General features: G+C 38.0%; 1 protein-coding gene across 3 annotated transcripts in view; it reads left to right on the top strand.

Moving 5' to 3' along the window:
* The first annotated feature begins 1944 nt into the window (after positions 1-1944).
* rad18 (RAD18 E3 ubiquitin protein ligase) overlaps positions 1945-23225 on the top strand; it is a 35387-nt gene continuing 14106 nt past the window's right edge. For 2 of the 3 annotated variants that reach the window (XM_061727108.1, XM_061727106.1), the window contains exons 1-9: positions 1945-2093; positions 5225-5303; positions 5608-5669; positions 5946-6016; positions 17541-17947; positions 19094-19193; positions 20997-21184; positions 22022-22092; positions 22330-22390. In XM_061727108.1, the coding sequence (XP_061583092.1) occupies positions 2043-2093; positions 5225-5303; positions 5608-5669; positions 5946-6016; positions 17541-17947; positions 19094-19193; positions 20997-21184; positions 22022-22092; positions 22330-22390 (1090 nt within the window). In that variant the 5' untranslated portion in view covers positions 1945-2042. The remainder of the gene's footprint in view (positions 2094-5224; positions 5304-5607; positions 5670-5945; positions 6017-17540; positions 17948-19093; positions 19194-20996; positions 21185-22021; positions 22093-22329; positions 22391-23225) is intronic. The other variant, XM_061727107.1, reaches the window with a different exon arrangement.

Genomic DNA, 23225 nt, shown 5'->3' on the forward strand with positions numbered 1-23225 from the left:
ACTGGGTAAATGCAACCTCAGACAAACAAAAATATAACATTTTTCATCAAGCCATTATTTGTTTGACGTAAATCAAATCAAAAAAGATAATTTGGGCAACGCTAAGTATCTCCTTAATTTTTTCAAATGATTTAAAAGCACACAGGACCTGGAAAACTTTGAGTCGTTGTGTCAAAAATGTACTTTGTTTACCAAAGTCTTTTAGCCAATGTGATGTTACCTGTCTGACAGCTAAAGTTTTGTTGAAATTTGACAATGAAACTGGACAATAATCCAACCCTTATGGTGAAATACTTTGGTGGGACTTTAATAGAGGTGTGAATAACTTAATCTGCAAAGTTATGCCTTTCCAGCTCCATCCATCCATACTTAATCCTGCACAGGGCCACAGGGGTCTTAGAGCCAATCTAAACTCATAACAGGGGTACGTCCTGGACAGGTCACCAGTTCATCACAGGCTTTTCCAGTTATTACTGATAAAAGCGGCCATAAGCAACTAAATCATCTAGGCATTGCCCATATTTCTTTCTTATCTTTCTTTTTTTTTTAATAAATGATGGCACATTGAAGAGAGTTGTAAGTTGCTGTTGTTCGTCTGATGTTGTATTTTACTAATACTAACATCAATAAGCCTAACATGACATTTATTACCTTTTTACACACAAAAGGCACTGAATAAAAGAGGGGGTACTAAATTTTGGACATGACCATAAAGCTTTATAACAGGGTTAACTACACCGTTTCCCATTAAGTTGGGAAACATTTCTCTTTTTAATTTGTCTTCTCATTTACAATTATTTCATGAAAAATAGGTTAAAAAATGTTTTATTCCAACTTCATGGTCAGCAGTAAAAATTTCAATTTCACTTTTTACCCCCATTTTTTTTACAGTCATACAATGAACATGTTAACATGCCTGATGGTTATGCACTACCTACTGTAGCTTTGGGGAAACAATGTTGAAATCCTTATATTTTGATTTGACTCCAAAAATATGTTGATATAGGTCATCCTTATAAGGGTGTGTGTGGTAAGATTTTGTCACCCAAATCTTACAAAACGTCTTTCAGTTTAAGAACAATATTAATTGGCTAATGGTTTTTCTGATAATACCTGTGATTTGGCACCTATTAAAACTATAAGTAAGATACTTCTACAGCTATAAACTTAGAATTAGTTTGATCACATTTTTTTCTATTGATTTACCTGTCATTCATCAGTTGTTTCTGTGGAAACTGAAATATTTTACTTACTTTTATGGTACAGTCACCACAAGCAGATCAGTAACTCTGGAATTGCCATTTTCCAGTCATAGGTTTCCTGCTTGGAGTCAGTGGTGATTAACTTTGATTTATGAGCTCCTTGTACTGTGTTATGATCGTTCAGCCAGATGTTTCTGGGTATTGTGAATTCTATACTGAATAGCAGTAGTAGTAGCAGTAATAATAATAATAATAATAATAATAATAATAATAATAATAATAATAATAATAATAATAATAATAATAATAATAATAATAATAGATTCAGTCTATGCACCATCAAATAGAGAACATTAAATCAGTCATGTTCAAGTCTATCTAGTCAAGTTATTAGAAACAGTATAAGTTATCCCACAGATAAAAGTAAAAGTAAATGTATATATTTAGATGCATGTGACAGTTATGAAAGCAGAATTATAAAAACAACAAAAATGGTTGAGGATCAGGCAGGGGAAATTTTGAAGAAAGTTTAAGCATAAGATCGTTATTATTTGTGGAGGTAAGGTAAAAAATACAACTGATTGCTACAATAATACAATATTATTTTGCCAAAATAATTATTTACATTTTTTTAATCATGTTATCCCTACACATGAACATGACGTATCGTTCACACTCGTTAATATGCCGAAAATCCGAGCTCATTGAACGCAGCATACATTCTTGTTCTGCAGCGGAAGTGACGTCGGTTTGCATCTTTTCGAGCGGGACTCTGAAGACAACAGAAACTAAAAGCACTTAATCTAACTTTATCACATCTATGTGTTGCGTCCAGCAGAAATGGCTCAACAGATTGAACCCGATTTTCCATCTAGCCTTGCGTGTCTCAAAGTAAGTCATCGCAGTATTTGTGTTTTACTGTCATTGTGGCTGCTAGGCTCTTTAGCTGGAGGGAAACTCATCAGATCTATGTAACTGTAGTGGCCACTCACAAGCAGGACACTGTTTAGTTTCAGTAGGTTAGAATTCACAAGAATCTAGCCGTTATTAACAGATGACGTTGAGTTTTGTTGTGTTCTGTTACCTTTGGTCACGGGCAGTGCTCGAGTTGTAAAAAAAAAATCAGGGGGGATGGTGGATTTTATCATTTGGGGACAGATAATTTGTGCCTGACCAAAACACCTGCAGAAATACTGCAGGAATGACATAGCAGCAGTTAAATGCAGCCTTCTATAAGCTTTAAATATCCACTGGGCTTACATCAAATACATCAAAACATGTGAAACATTGACAGATATCCTGTACATGAGTCTAAACCAGGATATGCACCAGCATCTAAAATGTAATTTTCTGAAGGGGGTGTGTAACTTCATGAGCTGATACCTATGATACAGCTGCCACTCAGGAAGGGTTATCATACCAAAATATCATCTGCAGACATAAATATTTTAAAAAAAATAAGCAAGTTTTGTCACCTTGAGTGGTGCTGATATCTGGTCTGGCCCATGGATGGACTATCATGTGAGAGGCTGGACACCCGTGGACAGTCTCGGACCTCACGCAGAACAACTAGACAAACTTCACTCTTTTGATCAACGTAAAACAAACATTGAATCTTACCATTCACATGTTTGTACCAGTGGCGGCTGGTGCTCAAAATATTGGGGGGGCAGCGCAATTTACCTTACATAGGGTGTAACGGTACACAGAAGTCACGGTTAGGTACAAGCTTGGTACAATGGGGGAAAAAAGAAAGGAAGAAAAATAATATTTTGGTCCTTTTAATTTTGAAAAATGTAAACATCCAACAATGGCTTATTGGTCATAAGTTTTAGTGAAGCAGTTCAGTTATGCTGCAGTGGAAAAAGAAAACTTAACATAAAGTAGGGGTTTATCATTTGAACAAGTGCACTGTTATTTTGTATTGTTATTTTTTTTCCTGGTTTGGGTTCAGTTTATTTTACACATTAGAGAGAAGAAAAACATTAACATTTCCATTGTTCTGTCTGGAATTTATATTATTCGAAAAGATAACGTTCCTTTCTTTCAGATATTTGATAATATACAAAATCAACAAATATTTCAAAAGCATGTGTTATTAAACCTATTTAAAACAAACATAAAAATCTGGTTTGTGTACTTCAGTTTGATTTTCTCAAAAAGACTGAATTGTCCAATCACATTAGATAAAAAAAAAACATACAGTAGTCACGATACTGATTGCGGATGCGTTGCTGATAACTGTGAGTTTCACGACTGTCCCTTTTACGAATCTAATTCAAACCAATTAAGAGATCCTCAGGTCGCCTGCTTATTAAATGTTCGAGAGCTGACACTGGATTTTGTTTGACCGGCGCCCCTTACTTCCGGGAGTAAATACAATAAAAACATTTTGTAACCAAAAAAATATTAAAACATTTAATTACTATTGACAGTCACCACCAGACTGAAAAACACATTCTTTTAATAATTATATGCATCTTACAGCATGTTTTTATTTTCTTTTTCTTTTATTCTTCTTGATTTGATGGGGGCGGCGCTGTCGTGCCCTTTACTGACCAGCCGCCACAAACTTTGTTCTGAGGTACAATACAATGCTTGTACTGCCTGACAATACACTATTGTGAAATCCGCCACATGTTTTTTTTTTTATTATTATTTTGTTTACATTGGCACCAGTTACACATCTGCTCATGCATTTGTACTATTTGTCTTTGGTTGTGTAAACTGTGTACATAATTATGTTAAGATGCTCTTGTAACTGAGTGGAGCAGTGCTTCATATGGGTGTAATTTAAGAAAAAGAGAGAATGGGAAAACTTTTGACCACTTTCCTTCCTGGATGTAAAGCAACGGCCTGTACTTCCATTCTTACCCTTTACCTTGTTTACTTCAGGACTTCCTACTTGAAAGTGTCATTTGTAGATTTTAGATTTACTTTTATTTCTGCCGTAGTGAGATTTGTCTTTGCTTTCAGTACATTTCATCAACACCAACAATAAATATATGACAACTTAAAGCCATCTTAAATGACAGCACAAAAGTGGACAGACAGATAGGCAGAGCTTGCTGTTTAGGGCAGCTATGCCTGCAGGGATCAGGCTTTTCCTAAACTCAGGGGTTCTGTACCTGCGCCGTGAGGGTGATATGTTGATTCAGTGTATGAGTGATATCCTGTACTATGGTGTTGGCTAGGCGTGACATGGACTTGTTATCGACACTGTGTTTTACTAACATACTATTTGTTAGTACAATTAAAACTGCAACAAGCCATTCTATCTTTAAAATAAAAATCATTACTCACTTACTGTTTGGTCTTAATTCAGGGGTCAAGTTTGTAGAAAGTGCTAAGTAGCTCAAGTGATGACAGCAAGCCATCTGCAATGTTGCTGTTGCTTAATCGTGCATACATTGCCTATCCTTTTTGTACCAAACTTTAATGCCAGTCAGGTTTGAAGGCATAGAGAAAAAAAAGTAAGAGGGGGTAGATTGAGAAGGTTTGGATGCATAAACAGAAGGAGTGTTTACATATAGCTCATGGGTGTCCAATTCAAGTCCTCGATGACCCCTGTCTTGCATTTTTTTGTTGCTATTATGTTTACGTTCTTCACACCTGATAAAAACATCTGAGTTTTACAAACCAGTCAATAAATAACCTTTTTCATTTTTCAGATTATGAGTCAATAAACTGCAGCGCTAATTATTTCTAAACTATGTTTGAATTGAACGTCATGCTCCCAGACAGTCAGTCAGTCATAACATTTTCGTCAGGACATTCTTTTTTTAAGCTTAAACTCAAATAAAAACTGTTCTTTTTGAGATGCAGATGACCCCCCTCTCCAGTCACTAGTCATATGCCTTAATAAACAATTGCTATTGAGCCATTGTTTTTAAGCAAGTGGCAGTAAACGATCAAGGCATGTGACTACCAAAAGAAAATGTTGTCAAGCCTGATAACTTTATTGCTTCCAGCTTTGACCTTTTGGGGGTTGATTGTATCATTCTGGGTTTTCTCCTCCACAGAACGTAGACGCCCTGCTGCGGTGTCCTATTTGCTTTGAATTCCTCAACATTTCAATGATGACCAAGTGTTCACACAACTGTAAGTAATAAGCAGAACGGCTTTTTGAAAACACTTTTATTTGAAATTTAGCAAAGCTTGCTGTAAAATAAAAGCCACTAAGTTACTTATAATCTAATCAATTGTAGGAAATTGATACAACGTGGGATGCGTCTTTTCCTTTCCTTTGAGTCTTTGCCTGAATCAATTTGTGCATATGACCGTTACACACTAGAAACACTTGCATAGAGAGAACTTTGGAGCTCTGGGAAGGACAAGCAATTTTTTACAAGTATAATAGAACAATTTTAAGGAAATTACATTCTGTTTTTGTTCTATTTTACAGTTTGCTCGTTGTGCATCAGAAGATTTCTTTCTTATAAGCTGCATTGTCCAGTTTGTAATACAGTAAGTATGAGCGTGACTTGAATGTGTCGTCTCTACCTGTATGATCATTTATCTAATTATTCCCACAGGGAAGACACGTCCAGCATCAGAATATGTTTATTTAACTTAGTGTTGTTTTGTTCCAGCTTCACAAATGTGATCATTCTGCTTTACCTTGTTTTATACAACTATAAAGAAGTGAATGTCATTTTCTAGCCAGAATGATAATCTGAGAAAGTGAACCCGGTGTAAAATATAGAAGAATAGCTAACAAATAATAACCTCTTTCTTTTTTAGCAAATGACTGAGCAAGACTTGCGAAACAACCGCATCCTGGACGACTTGGTCGTACACTTTCAAGCTGCAAGGTAATACACAGCTCATGAGAAACCACAATACAAGGGAACAGTCTGGCGGTTGAAAACCAGAGCATTCACTTCATTTTGGGCTTTTTGAACATGATGTTACCACATTGTGGTGACTAAATGATGATTATTTTATATTATTCTGACGAGCTGCCCACCAGCCCAGTTGTAGAACAAGGATCATAGTAGTTCATATTGATTTAGTCAGCTTTTATTTTGAAGTTTATTACTTTTATGTTTTATTACTTAAGACAAGTTGCTCTCAAATTGCAGGCTGAGCCCAGCTGGGGTTTGTCGATCCACTGCATGGGGGGCATGGGTGACCACGGCAAATGCACAGAGCCAAAACTAAGACTCAGAAAGAAAACTAAGAAATTAGATTTACGTGCAACAAATTGACAAGCGTTTGCTAATGCAATCATACTTGGGGTTCTTTCGAAATTAAATCCTTGATGTTTTTTTTTCTTTTCTTGTCAAGTATTGTGGCATGAGTTTGAATGCAGAACTATTTCTTTAGGGTTTGAGTTAAAGAAACAATAACAGTGGCAGATCAGGAAGTGAGACAACCGTGACTATTGAAGCTTTGTCTGAGTATCTCTCCTATTTGTATTGCTGTTCCCTGTAGACCTGAGGCAAAAAAATTATTACACTGTGATTTGTGAGGTCACTCGACAGTACAGACAGGATATCAATATGTCCGAGAGGAAAATATCGGTTTATGTCAATAAACCAGCACTTGAGAATTTACTATACAGCTATCTTTCAGTAATGCCCCTGTGATTAACAGATTTTCTCAAAATCAAACAGGGATTTTGTTTTCATCAACTGAGATCATTCATAGTTCTCTGCGTTTTTTTGTTGTTTTGTTTTCTCCCCACTTTTCTTCAGATACCTTTTGTGTCACAAAGCTTAGGGTTGATATGCATCATTACAACAAAGTGTAATCACAATGAGCGGTGTCTAGAGCTTGACTAGAGGAATTATCTTAATGCTTTGAGTTTTTCCTTTTCAAAATATGCAGCTTTAGAGCAGATTGTCTCGTTTTTGGCAAAATTAACAAGACAATCCCTCGATATTTTGGGCAAACTGATGAATGTGGGGCTGTTTACAGTTGGCACCACACCTATTACTAACTCCAGTAGTAAATATGGTTGGTCATCCGACGTATTGTTTTTCTATTTGATTTATGGATATGAACCATATTCATCTGATGCATATTGTCATGATAATCCTTGCGCATTAAAGGCGTATCACATTTCATGTACAAGGCCATTCAAAGTGCTTTACATAGAACATACAGGAATATGTAAATGTAACATAAGTACATTTTTAAAATGCAATAAAAACATCTCATACTATTTAAACTGTAAAAACTAAAATAGATTAGGAAAAATAAATGCACAAAATTAAAGTTCCATTGCAGCGTGGGAAATTGACAATTGTTCTGATAACCAGTGGCAAATAGAAACGTTTTTAACCTTGATTTAAAATCGCTGAGGGTTTCAGCAGAACTGCAGTTTTCGGGGGGATGTGAGAAGCATAAAAAGTGAACACTGTCTCTCCATGTTTAGTTCTGACTCTGGGAACAGAAAGTAAACCTAACCATGATGACCTGAGAGCTCTGGCTGGTCTGTAACAAACCAAAAGATCTGAAAGCATTTTGCCCCCAAACCATTCATAGTCAAAATCAAATCTTTGAAGGTTAGGAAGCCAGTGTAAAGATCCGAGGACTGGAATTATTTGATCCACTTTTTTTGGTCTTAGTGACAAATCAAGCAGCAGCGTTTTGAAGTAGCTGCGGTTGTCGGATGGACTTTTTAGGGAGATCTGTCAGCACATTGTTACAGTCCAGTCCACTAAAGATAAAGTAATGGACAAGTTTTTCTAATTCCTGCTGAGACACCCGTCTTTTAATCCTTGATGTGTTTTTTAAGCTGACCTCCAAATAACCTAATGTCACTATTGAAATTCAGGTCTGAGTCCATGACTACTCCCATATTTCTGGCTTGGTTGTTGGTTTTTTACATCACTGTTTGAAACTGAGTGCTGACTTTCCATCTTTCCTCTTTTTGATTAAAAAAGCATTTACCGTATTTTCCGCACTATAAGGCGCACCTAAAAGCCCTTAATTTTCTCAAAATTCGGCAGTGCGCCTTATAATGCAGTTGGTGTCGCCGAAGTAACGGCGCTAAAAACGTCAGGAATCGTCACAGACGTTCAAGACAACAGCAGCGACACTGACTCGCATAATGACGACTTTGACGAGACGGAACAAAGCTGGTTTTTATTTTGTAAATAAAGTTTGACATACGGTACTTTTCTTCTTGTTTTTTTTTTTTGCATTTGCATTTGCTGTAGGATTTTGTAGCATTTCCTGTAGCGCAGCTCCATCAGGTAGATACGTAACTCAACCCCAGCCACTATAGTATAGTATTTTACCATATATTTAGTGCGCCTTATTATGCGGTGCGCCTTATATCTGGAAAAAGGTTTAAAATACGTCATTCATTGAAAGTGTCCCTTTTAATGCGGTGGCCTTATAGTGCGGAAAATACGGTAATTATGTCTTTGTTTGACGGAAGGAAGTTCTGGCACATCCAATCATTAATTTGATAAATGCATTTGATTAATATTTGAACTGAGCTGTAGTCTCCTGGTGAGATGGATGTGTAGATTTGTATGTCATGTACACAACTATGATAACATATTTAGTGCTGTCAAGCGATCAAAATGTGTTTGCAATTAATTAAGTCTCACCCAAAAATCGTTGAGTTTTCCATTACATTATTGTGGCAGATCAAAACATTGATATATAACAACAACAACAACAAAAAATGTGGCTTTATAAATTCATTCATTCATTTATTTTTTTAACAAACCTGAACAGGTGCAGTCCTAGCTATTTACATTCACTTGGCAGGAACATTCGCCAGCCTCTCAGTCACAGAGTTGCACATGCGCGCGGTGCTCTCCTAGTTTACTTAGAGTCTAGTTTAGGGAAGAGCGTGTGGTAACATCATTGCTGCTAATGTTAGCTGTGGCTGCGCTTGCGACCAGGTGCTTTGCATTTATGTGGTAGGCTAAACTTGAGCTGCTTCGGTGGTGAGCAAAGTCCTTTCCACAAAGAACACATATAGGGGCTTTCACATAGAACACGGTTTGCGCCGCCCACACCGCCGGTGTGGGCGCAGCCTCGGCGCAGAGCAGCACGCGCATCGCATACATATTTGTTACAAGTTGCTTGGCGACCGAAAAGTTTTTCCGGTCTGGCGCCTTTTTCCCACTCGTTTGGACGTACAGTAGGCTACACCTCGGTTTGCAAAATGCATCTGTCCCTGCTTCAAAGAAAAGCCCTGGCTTTAGTTCTTCTGAAGAGGAGGAGGAGGAGACGAACAGCAGGAGCAGGAGGGTATGGGTCCATGAAATCCTCATGAAGACAGGATTTGGGGGAATCCAGGCTCGTTCGGGAGCTCCATGATGATGCAGTTTGACAGCCTGTTGGGGAGAGTTGGAGCCTCAGCAGAATCAACCAACTTCAGGCAGCCCATCACTGCAACTGGACGCCTGGCCTCCCTTCCTCTCCTCTATATATCTGTCCCTCAAGTTTTTCCATTTTTTCTTCAAGTCATCCACATAGTTAAAAACATATTTTATTAAACATTTCTGAACTATGTTGTTGTTTTTTAGCTCATGTCAGTCATCTAGATCTTTAGATATACTAAAATATAGTTTAGTATATCGTGCCTCGAAGCACATACAAACTATGTGCTTCAGTTTACAAAAGTATTGACGCGTGGTCTTTTCATAACCATATATTGATAAATGATTCAATTGATCCTGATATGAGGCATGGAAATTCTATATTTTATTTTAAACCAACATTTTATTGTTAAAAGAGCAAAAGAATATCACATTTATACCACTTTTAAACACACCAGGTATGTCCAAATCCTGGGAGATTTCTCTCCACTTTTGTCCCTTTTTAATGATGTCACGATAGGCCTGCAGTCTCGCATCCCACAGCTCCTCACATGCTCACAGCCAGGATCATTCTTTCCTCCATGTTGATCATCTCTGATCTGCAACCTGCACATTTTTTTTCACCCTCCACCACCTTCTACCCTATTGGACACCGCCGAGATGGGTCCATGAAATCCTCATGCCGACAACTTTCACATGCTCCATTTTCACTTGTCCTCTGTACTAATCACCCCCGATGCCTGTCCAGCTACCATAGGAGGCTACCAACGCATGCTAAACAAGCCCAAACACAGTAACAGCCAATCAATGTCCACTTCAAGGTGGGACTGACCATTGTTTGCAAGTTGAAGCGCTAAATATGCCTGTACTTAACGCACTCATTTGACACTTGTAAACATATTTTATTGTTCTTCTGAATTTGAGCAAGTGGGAACATGTAGATGTTAAACAGCAGAGGCCCAAATATGGAGCTTTGGGAACTCCACATTTTCTTTTGTTTTTGTTTGCTCAGATTCATAGTTGCCTATAAAGGCAAAGTAGTCCCTGTCTTTTAAATAGGACTCAAACCTTTTAAGTACTGTGCCAGAGTCCTACCCAGCTTTTAAGTCGGTCCTGTAAGATATTATGGCTGAACGTGTTGAATGCAGCGCAGAGATCTAGTAACATCAGGACTGACATGTTGCAGCTATGTGTTCAATCGTATGTCACTGAAGACCTCAATTATGGCAGTTTCAGTGCTGATAGCCTGACTTTTACTCATCAAAACCGCTATTTAGTGTAAGTAAGTTGTGTAGTTGTTCCAAGATGGCTTTTTCTATGATTTTGTTTACAAAAAAAAAGGGTGGTTTGATTTCCTATAGCTGCACATGACTGAGGTTTCTAAGTTGCTCAAAGAGACATTTTATTTTGTGAAGAGCTACATATGACATAACCTAGTAGTCATTTCAGACACCTAATTATATGGATTTAACCACAAGTTCAGAATCATTAAGAATATTTTCCCCTTAATGTATCTTATATACAGTATCTTCGTAAGTAGGCTTGGGTTGTGTTTTTCAGTGGACATTGTTCCTGGAGGAAAAAAAATCAGTCTGAAATTATAAGAGTTCGGCTCCAACTTCAGAGTTGTGTCCTTAATGTTTGTGCAGAAGTCCATAGAACTGCTGAGTACTGTTGTGAGTCAATAACTTCAGTAATTGTCTCTCCCATTTATCACCTGAGCATCATCAACAGTCCTTTGTCTCCCTACAACGTGTAGAGTCTCTGATCATCATCATTGTAATGAATGAGTGGATTATGCTGCTGCTCTCTCCCCCACTTTTTAATTTCCTGTTGTCTGGCATCAGGAGTCAGAAAAGATTTCCTTGTGATTGACCCAGTCATGAATTCTTGCTTCATGGAAGAAATAGACTTGGGTGGGTTTTTTTGGGTTTTATATATATATATATATATATATATATATATATATATATATATATATATATATTTTATTTGGTCAGAAGTAAATTCAGCACATTTATCAAAATACATTTAAATGCCTTTGGCATTTAAATGTTTCCATCCCAATTGCATACACACCAATTACCATACGTTTGTGATTATTGCTTTACTTTGCCCCTATTTGATTTCTGGCCTATTTAGCAACAATTGATAATAAAATGGTGACCGACATGCACAGCAGCTGCACTTTATTCTAGTATCTACATCTATTAAACTTCTGCCTAATTGTGAATTATTGATAAAAATCATATTAATGCTATTATCTATGTTTGGATGCACATTCAATAAGTTTTACCCAAGCTGCGCTTACTTTGAATTTGGAAAGGAAAAAAAGATATTTATGAAATGGTCATGTTATCATAGGTTCAAAGTTAAATGTGCAGAGATCTAGCGCTCTAAATACCATATTTTCCACACTATGAGGCGCACTTAAAATCCTTAATTTTTCTCAAAAACTGGCAGTGTGCCCTATAATCCGGGGCGCCTTATGTATGAATTCATGTTGTGCTTACTGAGCTCGACCCAGTCTGTAACCAGTCTGTGAGTCTGTAAAAATGTTTTAGTGCGACTTTGGTAGCGACAAACCCGCTCCGCTTGATTTGTTTGTCTGATCATTCAGCCGACGCATTAAAGTTGGTCCTTGGTTGGATACGGGTTGTAACGTCAGACACCGTTGGATAACTACTTTACTCAGGGATATTCAATTGGCCGCCCGCGGACCACTTGCGGCCCGCCAGGAGCTTTTATGTGGCCCCTGGTCATATTTCAAAAAAGGGGGGGGTTTTTGTTTAAAAAAAAATAAAAAAATAATAACGGCGTGTGATGGCGCAATCAAACAGCTGTTCGCTGTTTGATTGCGTGGAGTGAGGGCCGTGCGGTGTTAATCAGCAAACATGTCAGCATGTCAGTGCATTATTTGCACTACTGTACTTCAGTTCCGAGCTCGAGCTTTTTTCTTTTTATTTAAATTGTTTTTGAGAGAGTGCCAACTGTGCTGTGCTGTGTGTAATTTTGTTGGGCAGCTGCACGCCGCTGGCTGACGAGCAGCCTTGAGACTTGAGCCTCCTATAATTTCATAAGATTGTTTTGTTTTGCTGATATAATGCACAGATGTGTCATAAATAAAGGAGCTTATGGTTAATATTTTGGTTGCTTATTTATAACATCAAACTGGCTACTATGGACTGAAATGCTTGTGCTCAATGCTTAATATAATATTCAAATAAGGAAATCTTGGTGGAAAGTGGTGCTTTGTCATTATGGCGTGTTTTATTAAAAGTAGGTCAATATCAACTTCATTAAGTTTGCACAATGCATGGTTTCAAAATGAACTTGCATTTAATATAATGTAGACAATTAATAGACAATTAATACATAATTCATATGTAAACTAGACAGATATATTCTCCTGCTCATTCCTGTACACAAATGTATTATATATACCGTATATACATAAATCTTCGTCTTTGATGGCAAAATACATTTTGAAAACCCCCAAATTTTCCGCTGGTGGCCCTCTCCATACAGTCCTTTTGCAGATGTGGCCCCCTGCCTAATCTAGATGAATACCCCTGACGTAAGTCATGCTGACGTAAGTCATGCTGGAGAGTAGCCATCATCCAACATCTAGTCAATGTTACCTTAATTAAATGTCAAGCCATCGTTAGGTTTTTAGCGTAAACCCAATTTTCAAACCTATATCATCTAGTTATAATCAAATATAACGTATATAACGTTGTTCCAACCTCACACTAATTTAAGGTGTCTGCTATCGCTGGCAACGATGAACCAATCCGAGAACAGGACGCAGTACTGCGTTTACCTCCACCACTTTTTATCCGTGGATTCGTGGAAGAAGAATGATTTAAAAAAAAAATGTGGGTGTATTCTTCTGTATTAGTTACAACTGAACAATATTCTGAGTTATTGTGAAAGAGTTGAATCAAGTTCGACTTACCTGACAGTTTGGTTTAACGTTATATACGTTTTGTCATGTGTCTTATAATCCGGTGCGACTTATGTATGAAAATAGACCCGTTCATTGATATTGCGCCTTATAATGTGGTGCACCTAATGGTCTGCAAAATACGGTATGTTACGTAGGTTGCTCTTTCACCTGGTTCCTTCTCTATGGCGATGGCCTTTAAAGTACCTGTGAACTGGAGTGTGACATGCTAAAGTGATGGAAAATGTTTGCTCTTTAAGGAGGCAGAAACACTTAGAAATAACTGCTGTGCTGTAAGTTTCTTGTGGATTTAAGTTTGAACTATCCAGGTGATTAGTAGCAAATCTTATTAGCATTATACATTTTGCAATTAGTATTTTAGACATGTATGAGAGGTGCCACCATTCACATGTTATGATTTTTTTTTTTATTTTTTTTTTATTTTTTTTTATGATTTTTATTTGTTTTTAGTAAGGACTGGCATTTTTTTTAAATGTGCTCTGTCCATCATCAGGAAAATTAAGGATCAGTTATATAATTATTTTCTTAGTTTATATATTATGGATAACGATATGAAATACAGTACGCTTATAGAAAGTCTTAAAGAACATGTTTTTCCAATTATTTTTGATGAACTTTTACCAGACTGTAATCTTTTTGTTTAGGAACAACAGCTGAAATGAACCCGCAGAGCCAGAAGTTAAAAGCAAAACCCCATAACATCAACATTTTAAAACCACCCGCAGCATGAATTATGTAACTCAAGCTTAGTGAGTTTTGTTTAGGAACATAAGTATTTGGTAGTGATTAGGGCTGCAACTAACGACTATTTTAATAGTCGACTAGTCACTGACTATTGAAACGATTAGTCGACTAATCGGATAATTAGTAATTTTTTCTTAAATTTAGTATGTCGCTTTAATTATGTGGCAAATGATAATAAACACGATAAAGATGGATACTTCAATGAAAAATACAGGACTGTCTCAGAAAATTAGAATATTGTGATAAAGTCCTTTATTCTCTGTAATGCAAAAATGTCATACATTCTGGATTCATTAAAAATCAACTGAAATATTGCAAGCATTTTATTATTTTAATATTGCTGATCATGGCTTACAGCTTAAGAAAACTAAAATATCCGATCTAAAAAAATTTGAATATTCTGGGAATCTTAAGCTGTAAGCCATAATCAGCAATATTAAAATAATAAAAGGCTTGCAATATTTCCGTTGATTTGTAATGAATCCAGAATGTATGACATTTTTTATTTTTTTTTTAATTGCATTACAGAAAATAAAGAACTTTATCACAATATTCACATTTCCTGAGACAGTCCGGTAGATATTTTATTCAACTTTGCCCCTGTTCATACAAAAAATTAATAAAATGTCCTATTTAAAACCAAGGACAGGCACAGTGATCAGTCAGACATAAATCCATGAATAAATAAACCTCTGTCCATTATTTTTCATTTTTTAAGAACAGGCAAATGTGTTATATAAAAAATAAAATAAAACGTGTCATATTTTTTCTGTATCAAGTGGGTGAAATGGGTTCTAGATGGCAGGACGTTCTCTGGGTTGAACTGGTGTATCATTTGTTGAAACTCGTCACCCAGACCCGACGTGCTTTCTCTTCAAATGCTTGCATTACCAACGTGCTCCCGTGATAAGCAAGGTCGGCTTTGCAAACCTTGCAAGTAATCTTTTTATTTACCGTATCGAGGCTAAAAGGCTCCAAAACTTTAGAAGTTTTGCTACATGCAGCTGCTACAGGACGGGACGCCGTCATTTCTGTTTACCCGCTACCGCTCGGCAGAGACGCTATTGCGCATGCGCGACTCTCGGCAGAGATTGTATTGAAGTGAGATGCCTCACTCCGTTGGAAAAACACGTCTGGCGACAATTGTCGACAATGGAATTCATTGTCGACAATTTTGATTATCGATTTTTGTCGACAACGTCGACGAATCGTTGCAGCCTTAGTAGTGATGCACCGAATGTTCGGTAACCGAAATTGTTCAGCCGAAAATAGCAAAAAAACTCTTTCAGTGTTCGGTGGAATAAGTGGGGAAAAAAACTGAACAATTAATAATGGCATGTGATGACGCAATCAGACAGCGGACAGCGTGGAGTGAGCGGCGTGCGGTGTTAAACGCAGCAAACATGTCAGCATGTCAGATCACTACTTGGATGTGGGGAAAAAGCAGAGGACACGAGAAATGATCCAGGCTGATTTGGGAAAGCCGCTTGGTGATGGAGACGATCACGGGACGCAGAGCGCAGGAGAAAAGGGTCCGTACTACAGATGCGATGGCGAACCCTCACTGTCTGATATGACGAGATCCTCCAAGAAAATAACCCAGATGCAGACAACAAGCGCAACCACTCAACAGTTAGATCTGTCAGAAGTCTCCATCCCCAGGAGCGAGAACCCTCTCGCCAGTAGAGGAACATGTCAGAGCCGGGCCGGGGGGCGAGGCATATCATGACCGGGCCCTTTGCAGCCTGGAGCCTCTCATCAGGCTGCAGAAATACCCGTCTCATTATCATAGTCTACACATGCCCAACAACGGGACTTGCAAGCATTACCAGATGTAAGAGCAGAACATAGCCTATTAGAGATTGTGATGGATAATTCTCAATTGTTTTTTTCAAAAATTGGCAAAATAAATGAAAAACTCCGAAGAACCATTGTTCAGTATTATTCGGTATTCGGTCAAGTGTTCATTATTATTTTCGGTTTCGGCCACACATTTTCATTTCGGTGCATCAGTATTTGGACATGTTTGGGCTCGAGTCCGTAGACTAAAAAACAACGGATGGAGCATTAGGTCTTTTGACTAATTGGTTTCTCGAGTGGATTTGAAGCCTCTTCTTCTTCGTACGGAGCGCAACCATGTGACTCAGGAAGCCAATGGGAACACGCCCCAGTTAGTTTTGGGTATTGGCTCCTTCAGCAGATCCCTGCCAAAATATCTGCAGAGCTACTGGGAGACATTTATCAGCAGAATCTAGAGTGTTGATATGTTGGCGAGACGGCGAAATCAAAAATGACCATTGCCGACGCCGGTGTACAAGCGGCTGGTTTCCTTGGTAGCAGTAGCATGGCGATTACGGACAAGGAAGTGATAACAGCAAGCCATTGGCAAAGCCTACTGTCAATCAATTATATTTGAAATAAGCCGTCGAGGAACTGCAAGGAATCTTAGTTCTGCATGGACCTCAACCTGGAGGTTCGATGGCCGGCGCTCGCTTGGATGCCTTATATTTACTTCCGATTTCTATGGACGCCTTGTGTTCTTATTCAAGAAGCAAATTATTTAAACCACAATACATTGTGCTCCCTGCTCATAGCTTCAGAGCAGTGTAATTCAGCGCATTGCTTAAAGACATAACTTTCACATGATTGAAAAAAATCTTAATTGAGATATTAATCGATAAACAATACCCATCTTTAATGTTTAGTGGAGGCTAAAATAATCAAGCCTGAGTGTATGTCGTGTTACAGAGGAACGCTACCAGCAGCATATTAGACATTTTTTCCGGAAGAGAGAGTTGGTATTTCTATGTCTGTTTTTTTTTTACTCTGAGCACACATGCATGTGCATGAACTACCTTTTAATGAGAGCAAGAAGCACAATTAAGTTTAAATATGGAAAGCAGGACATTGCACACATCATTGGTTCCCTTTTATTGCCAGGCAATGGCCCAGCTGCAATTTGCTTGCTTTCCACTTTTCAAGGACTAGCCGAACTGTCTCCTTCCCCGAGAAAACGAGTAGAATTATTAAGCAGGTGAGGTTTAATGTTAAATGGTTCTCTTTAGTTTTTGTAGTTTTGGCTTTCTTGTTTTACCCGTTCTTCTCTTGTTTTTACTGTTGTCCCCACTGTGGGAAAATAAATTCTTCTTCTTCCTTTTGTTTTTCAGTGTCGCCAGTAATTATTGGCACGTATTGCTAATTTCTTTCTAATGTTCCCAGGTATATTTTTCAGAAGAATTCAGTTTTCAGGCGGATACTCCACATAAAATATGAGCAGTTTTTGTGTATTTCTTCTCGTCTCTCATATGCAACTCTTTGTCGTTCTCATTTCCACAGGGACCAGTTGTTAAAAGCAAATTTTGACTCTCCTCCAATATCGCCAAAAACGGTAGCCTCAGCTGTCAAATCCAGGGCTGCCAGCGAGAAGTGCCAGAAGTCCAGTGGCTCCATTTTAAGTCACTTTTTCCAAAAGAAGCTTCAATCACCTCCCCGAGAGGAAGCCGGTCAACATGTTCCATTGGAGGAAATGCAGACGGCACAAACCCACGGGGCAGATGTCGATGATCTACATTCAGGAGAGGCTGATTCTTCTGTGGTTGTTAAAGAAGAACCCGTAGATCCGGAGGACCAACCTACCCAAAGTTTTGTGTCTGTGAAAGAAGAAGACACAGCTACTCAGAGCGCTGGATTTGAGATGGCACATTCCTCAGCACCTTCAAGCGATGTAAACCTCCCAATTAAAGGTAAACCCATTTGACATTTAGGATTATAACTGTTGTTCACGAGAAGGTCTGTTTTAGACTGCCAACTACAGGTTAAGAGAAAAAAAGTAAAGCAGCCCTACAGACCCAAACAAGCTTTGGAAGAGCACCACGATAGATGACACCTCACAACACACTAGGGTTTAGGGGCAGGTGTAGGGGCTGGTGATGGTAGAGGTAGAAAGATCAATCAGTTGGATGGTTAATTAGTAAAAGGATTATTGCCAAATCAAAATATTCAGCATTGGCCGTAAAAAAAAGAAGGAATAAAAAGAATCAATTGACCAGTTATTATAGTTAATGAAAACTAATACTAAAACGTAAACTAACAGTGAAAAATAATACCGATAACTGAAATAAAAATAAAAACTAAAGATGATTATCAAACTGAACTAAATAAAAACTAATATGCACAATGCAAAACTAACTAAAACAAAATGGAATTGCAAGTAAAATTCCCTCAGTTTTGTTTCATGCCTTGTTCTTTGGATGTTTTTTCTAATTACTCAAAAGAAAGAATAAAGGATTATTGTACTGTATGGTGCTGTTGATGGGATTATCTCATCCTAGAGAAAGTCAATACCTCAGAAACAAAAACTAATAATAAATCTAACCAAATTTAAAAAGTAAAATCACTGACACTTTGAAAAAATTAATTAATAAAAAATTCAAAACCATTATAACTCTGCATTTGAACCCTGGATAATATGTGCACAAAATAAAAGCGCACACCTTTCAGTATATAATGACTACTGGGAAAAGTCAATATCTGGTATGACCTCAGAGCCATGAACGGTTAAAACTCCTTTTGAAGGAGACTGGTTGCAATGATATTGATTAAGATTCCATTATATTTAGGCTTAATAGAGCCATGTCACTGTATTTTCTGCTTGTAAAGTAGGGTCTATCATAAAGATACTCAGAAAATAATTATAGATGGCCTTAAAGTTTTGATTAATCAGCGAGACCAGGGGTGCACAAGACTTCCGCGAATCATCTTTGATTACGTGTAGTTAGTGTAGTGATTTGCGTTGGCAGTGTAATTTACTCATGCCACTAAAAATGGATGTTGATTATCATTTAATGTTTGATTGACATGTTAACATGGCCGTGTGCATCTTCTTCCAGTGGAGTGCCCTGTGTGTTCTGTAAGTGTGGCCCAGCAGTTTATCAACAAGCATCTGGACATGTGTCTTGCCAGTGGAGAGAAGAAGGAAAGCTTGAGGAGGTAAAGCAGCCTCTTAACTCTCATTATTTACTGAGATGGTATGTCAATTAGAGGCAACTGATACATTTCTTGGACACAAGAACAAATGTGGAGGTTGGTTAATGATTGTATGTGTGCAGAAGAAGCAAAAAGATACTTGGGGATTGTAAAATACGCACAAACACGTTGAAAATACTTAAAGTGAAAAAAGAGGTACCATAGAGAATTATATTTAAACAATATCCACAATTATCTTCATAACAAACAATCAGAGCCGCCGCAAGGGGTGTGCGAACCGTGCGACCGCACGGGGCCTCGCGCCCCAAGGGGCCTCGCGCTATGGGGCGTTTTTGGGGAAAAAAAAAAAAAAAAAAAAAACGATTTTTTTTTTCCGTTTTTTCCCTTATAAATATCAACAGTCACATTCCATTACAGACCTAAATGTGTACTAGTCTGTGCATATCAATAAAATATATGTGCAATGATGCGCGTGTCTGTTGTTCAATACAACTGATCAGACCAAGCGCAGACACAAGCTGCTCTGATCCAGACGGGTGGAGTTGGAACAAACTGTCACACAATGTCGAGAGAACGAGACAGATTCAGGAAATTTCCATCAGGGGATGAAAAAAGAAAAAAACTAAAGAAAATGGAAGAGTTTAATGCCTCTCTGAAAGGCTCATTTGATAAATTTGTTAGAAAAATCACCGATCCGACCGGGTCTCAAGCAGCCGTGGGGCCCCGCGTCGAGGCAAGTCAAATGATGATGAGGCAGGGGAAGGTATCCAGTATTTTGCTAATTGGAGAGTTAAAATTGCGAATATAGACACCCGATCCAACCCAAAAAACCCCAAAATTTGGCTTGGGGGGCCCCCCCAAGCCATTTCGCACAGGGCCTCGCAAATCTCCCAGACGGCTCTGCAAACAATAATGTGTTTCTTTTCTTTGTATTTGAAAAACAAAGCAATAGTGACATTAGAAGTAATAATATATTTTAGCTTATTCGAAGCAGTTAATTATATTCCTTTGATGTTTTAGAAATATTGAATTCAAACTTTCCAACCATCATGGACTATTCATTCTGTCCCATTAGAAACATTTAATTTTTTAGCATTTTCTAGTTGAGGTGAAGGAGGGGGAAATGTATTATGTATTCTTTATTCTTGATATCTCTACTGTAACACTATTCAATTTGTGTTGATTAACCTTTGCTTAAAAACAGGGAACTACAGCAACTGTGTTGTTGTTCTTATCCCCTTGTCTGCGTATCTTGTCAAACGTGTTTGTGACATTATTTGATGGACTGATCTTTTTGAGATGCCTTGCAACTTATTTGTACCTGATGATTTCTGTGATATCGTTCATGTGGAATAAAAACACTTTATCTGGAGCCCCGGATTGCTCAGTTGGATGAGCGGGCGCACCATATACAGAGGCTATCGCCCTTGTGCAGGCGGCGCAGGTTCAAATCCTGGCCTGTGGCTCTTTACTGCCTGTCTTCCCCACTCTCTGGGGGCTTCTAGAGCCACAAAAAACACTTGATCGGTAGCAGGCCTCTTATTCAAACTGAATAGCTTTTAGTAGCCTTGCATTGAGTAGCCATTACTTAATAGCAGGTTGTCATCCTGCGGTACAATTGATATTTTTTTTTTTTTTTTTTTTTTTTTATTCCCATTTGCTTCATTGTGGTCTGCATCTCATACTCAAGAATTGCATTTAGTGCCCAGATTTATTTTGGATCTGACCACAGAAATCCCCCTCACAACTGTGTAATTAATCGGGTGATGTGTGGTTTGTACTAAACAAGCAATTTGTCTTTTTCAGTAGCCCTGGCAACACAAGGCGTCCAATGGCAAAGTTGGTTTACAACCTACTTTCCATGCAGGAGCTGAGGAGGAGGCTGAAACAGTGCCATTTGTCAGTGCAGGGCTCTCGGGACCAGCTGGTCAGACGACACCAGGACTTCATCCACTTACACAACGCGCAGTGCGACTCCCTCAACCCCAAATCAGGTGGATGGGTTATAAATAAATGAAACTAAATTAAATTGTGAAAGTTCCCAAAAAAGTGCTGCTGTTTTTTTGTTTTAAATGTTGAAAATCAAGTGTTTGCTTACCCCATCCACATGACTAGCATTCACAAAGCTGGCTGTCCTTGCGAAGCGGGGGGGTTGTTCTCCATCTAACGGCTCCTCAGGGTGACATTTATCAAGTTGCTCTGTGTTTGCTGCCTAAACAGAAGTTCCCATTAGCTTCAAGGGAAATTAAAACATGACTTGAGAATCCAGGATGCATCCAGTTGACTGATCAGAGGGTGAAGTGAGTCTGATTGCTGGATGACCACAGACCTCACGTCTGTTAGGCTGTATAAAAAAACCATCTTGGAAGTAGTTTTAAATATGTAAGTCACTTAAAGTGCTTTATATACAGCATACTACTAAGACAAACTTACGCAAACCTCATTGCAATGCAGCTTCTAAGCCTTTATATAAGTCAAAGTGCACACCCTGCAAAGAAAGCTTTAAAATTAAGTAAATATGCATGTGAATGTGTACTTGGAAACCAAAAGAACAGACTTCCAGTGAAATGAGACCCCATATACAGCATCTGGTATTTTGGCATCCACATCGAAGTTATAAGTCTTAATGCAACCATATGCATCTTGTTTTGAGAGATACACTTGGACACATTTGTTCTGAGTGGTTGTGTTTTCTTTGCTCTCCTGGAATAAATCGAATTAGGACAGCAGCCTTGAAGGCCTCATTGATACATTTCACATGGCACAGTCTGCAAAATCTGTTATCAATTTCTTAGCAATGCAATAAAGATTTCTCTTTCTTCTGTCAACAGTTGAGGAGATTGCAAAACAGGTGGAATCCAATGAGAAGAAGAGAAATCAGCTCCAAAGGAAAAGCAAACCTGTATGTACTTGAGCTTAATGAGCCTTTTTTTTTCCTCCTGAATTTATGAAACATGTTAACAATGGAAAGGCTGCAAATCCGCTGATTACTGAAAAATAACTTTTGCTGAAAGATTGTTGAGTTAAACCAAGCAGACAGTAATATCTCATTCAAACAAGTGTTAAGGTAATTAAACAATAAATAGAGTTGCTGTATGTTCTTAACAGTTCATGTACTCGTCTAATAATGTCCTTGCAGGTCATGCTTTTCACAAAGAATCAGTCTGAGAAGGAGATTGAAGAGGTGCATTCAAGTTATAGTAAGTAATTCTTGTAAGCTGAGGTGCTCAAGTGTAGCAGAATAAACAAAAAGTAAAACTAGTCGGCATCAACTCTTACTGTTAAGTTATTGAAGTGAGTAAATGGGATACAACTGAACTGTGCAGTGCTCTTGCCGTGTGCACAAAGATGGAAATTCATTTTTAAAAAAAATGCATTACATTGCATTTAATTCTGACTTACTTTCCCCCAACCACCCACCCCAATGAATGTTACACACTGAGACTCTTTAAAATATATATTATTACATAGAGCTGCTGTTCTTTTTTTTTTTTACTTGGTGTGTGTATAATGACTTGTTCATTATTATTGTTCATTTTAATTAATCCCTAAAGGAGAACTATGGATCAAACGTATTATGCACTCAAGGCCACTTTATTAGGTACACCTGGTACCCAATAAAGCTGCCGGTGTGACTACATCAAGGCTCGGTATCGTCCTAGGAGATGATTATTTAACACAGAACTCTGTTTGAGACTGAACAGCCTTTTAAACTGAATTGCTTCAGCATGCTAACTACTTTAATGCATGTTAATGTATGCTTTAGCATGCACCATTATTCTGTGCATGTTAAAGTTTGTTTACTCTAATCAAATTCTACCATCTTCTGCTCTACGTTTATCTGCCCTTCTTACTTCTGGAAACTGAATCATAACCGTTTCTCCTTTCTTGTTGACAACTGTTTTAATTTGCTTTATTTGTTGAGACACGTTTGGCTTTTCATTATGGTTTTAGTATTGAAAGGTGCACAAAGGTAAGAGTATTCATTTCTTCAGATGTTGATGATGACTTTTGAGTTGTTCTAGGTTGAGCACT

This window comes from Cololabis saira, chromosome 8, assembly GCF_033807715.1.
Source record: "Cololabis saira isolate AMF1-May2022 chromosome 8, fColSai1.1, whole genome shotgun sequence".
Lineage (NCBI taxonomy): Eukaryota > Metazoa > Chordata > Actinopteri > Beloniformes > Belonidae > Cololabis > Cololabis saira.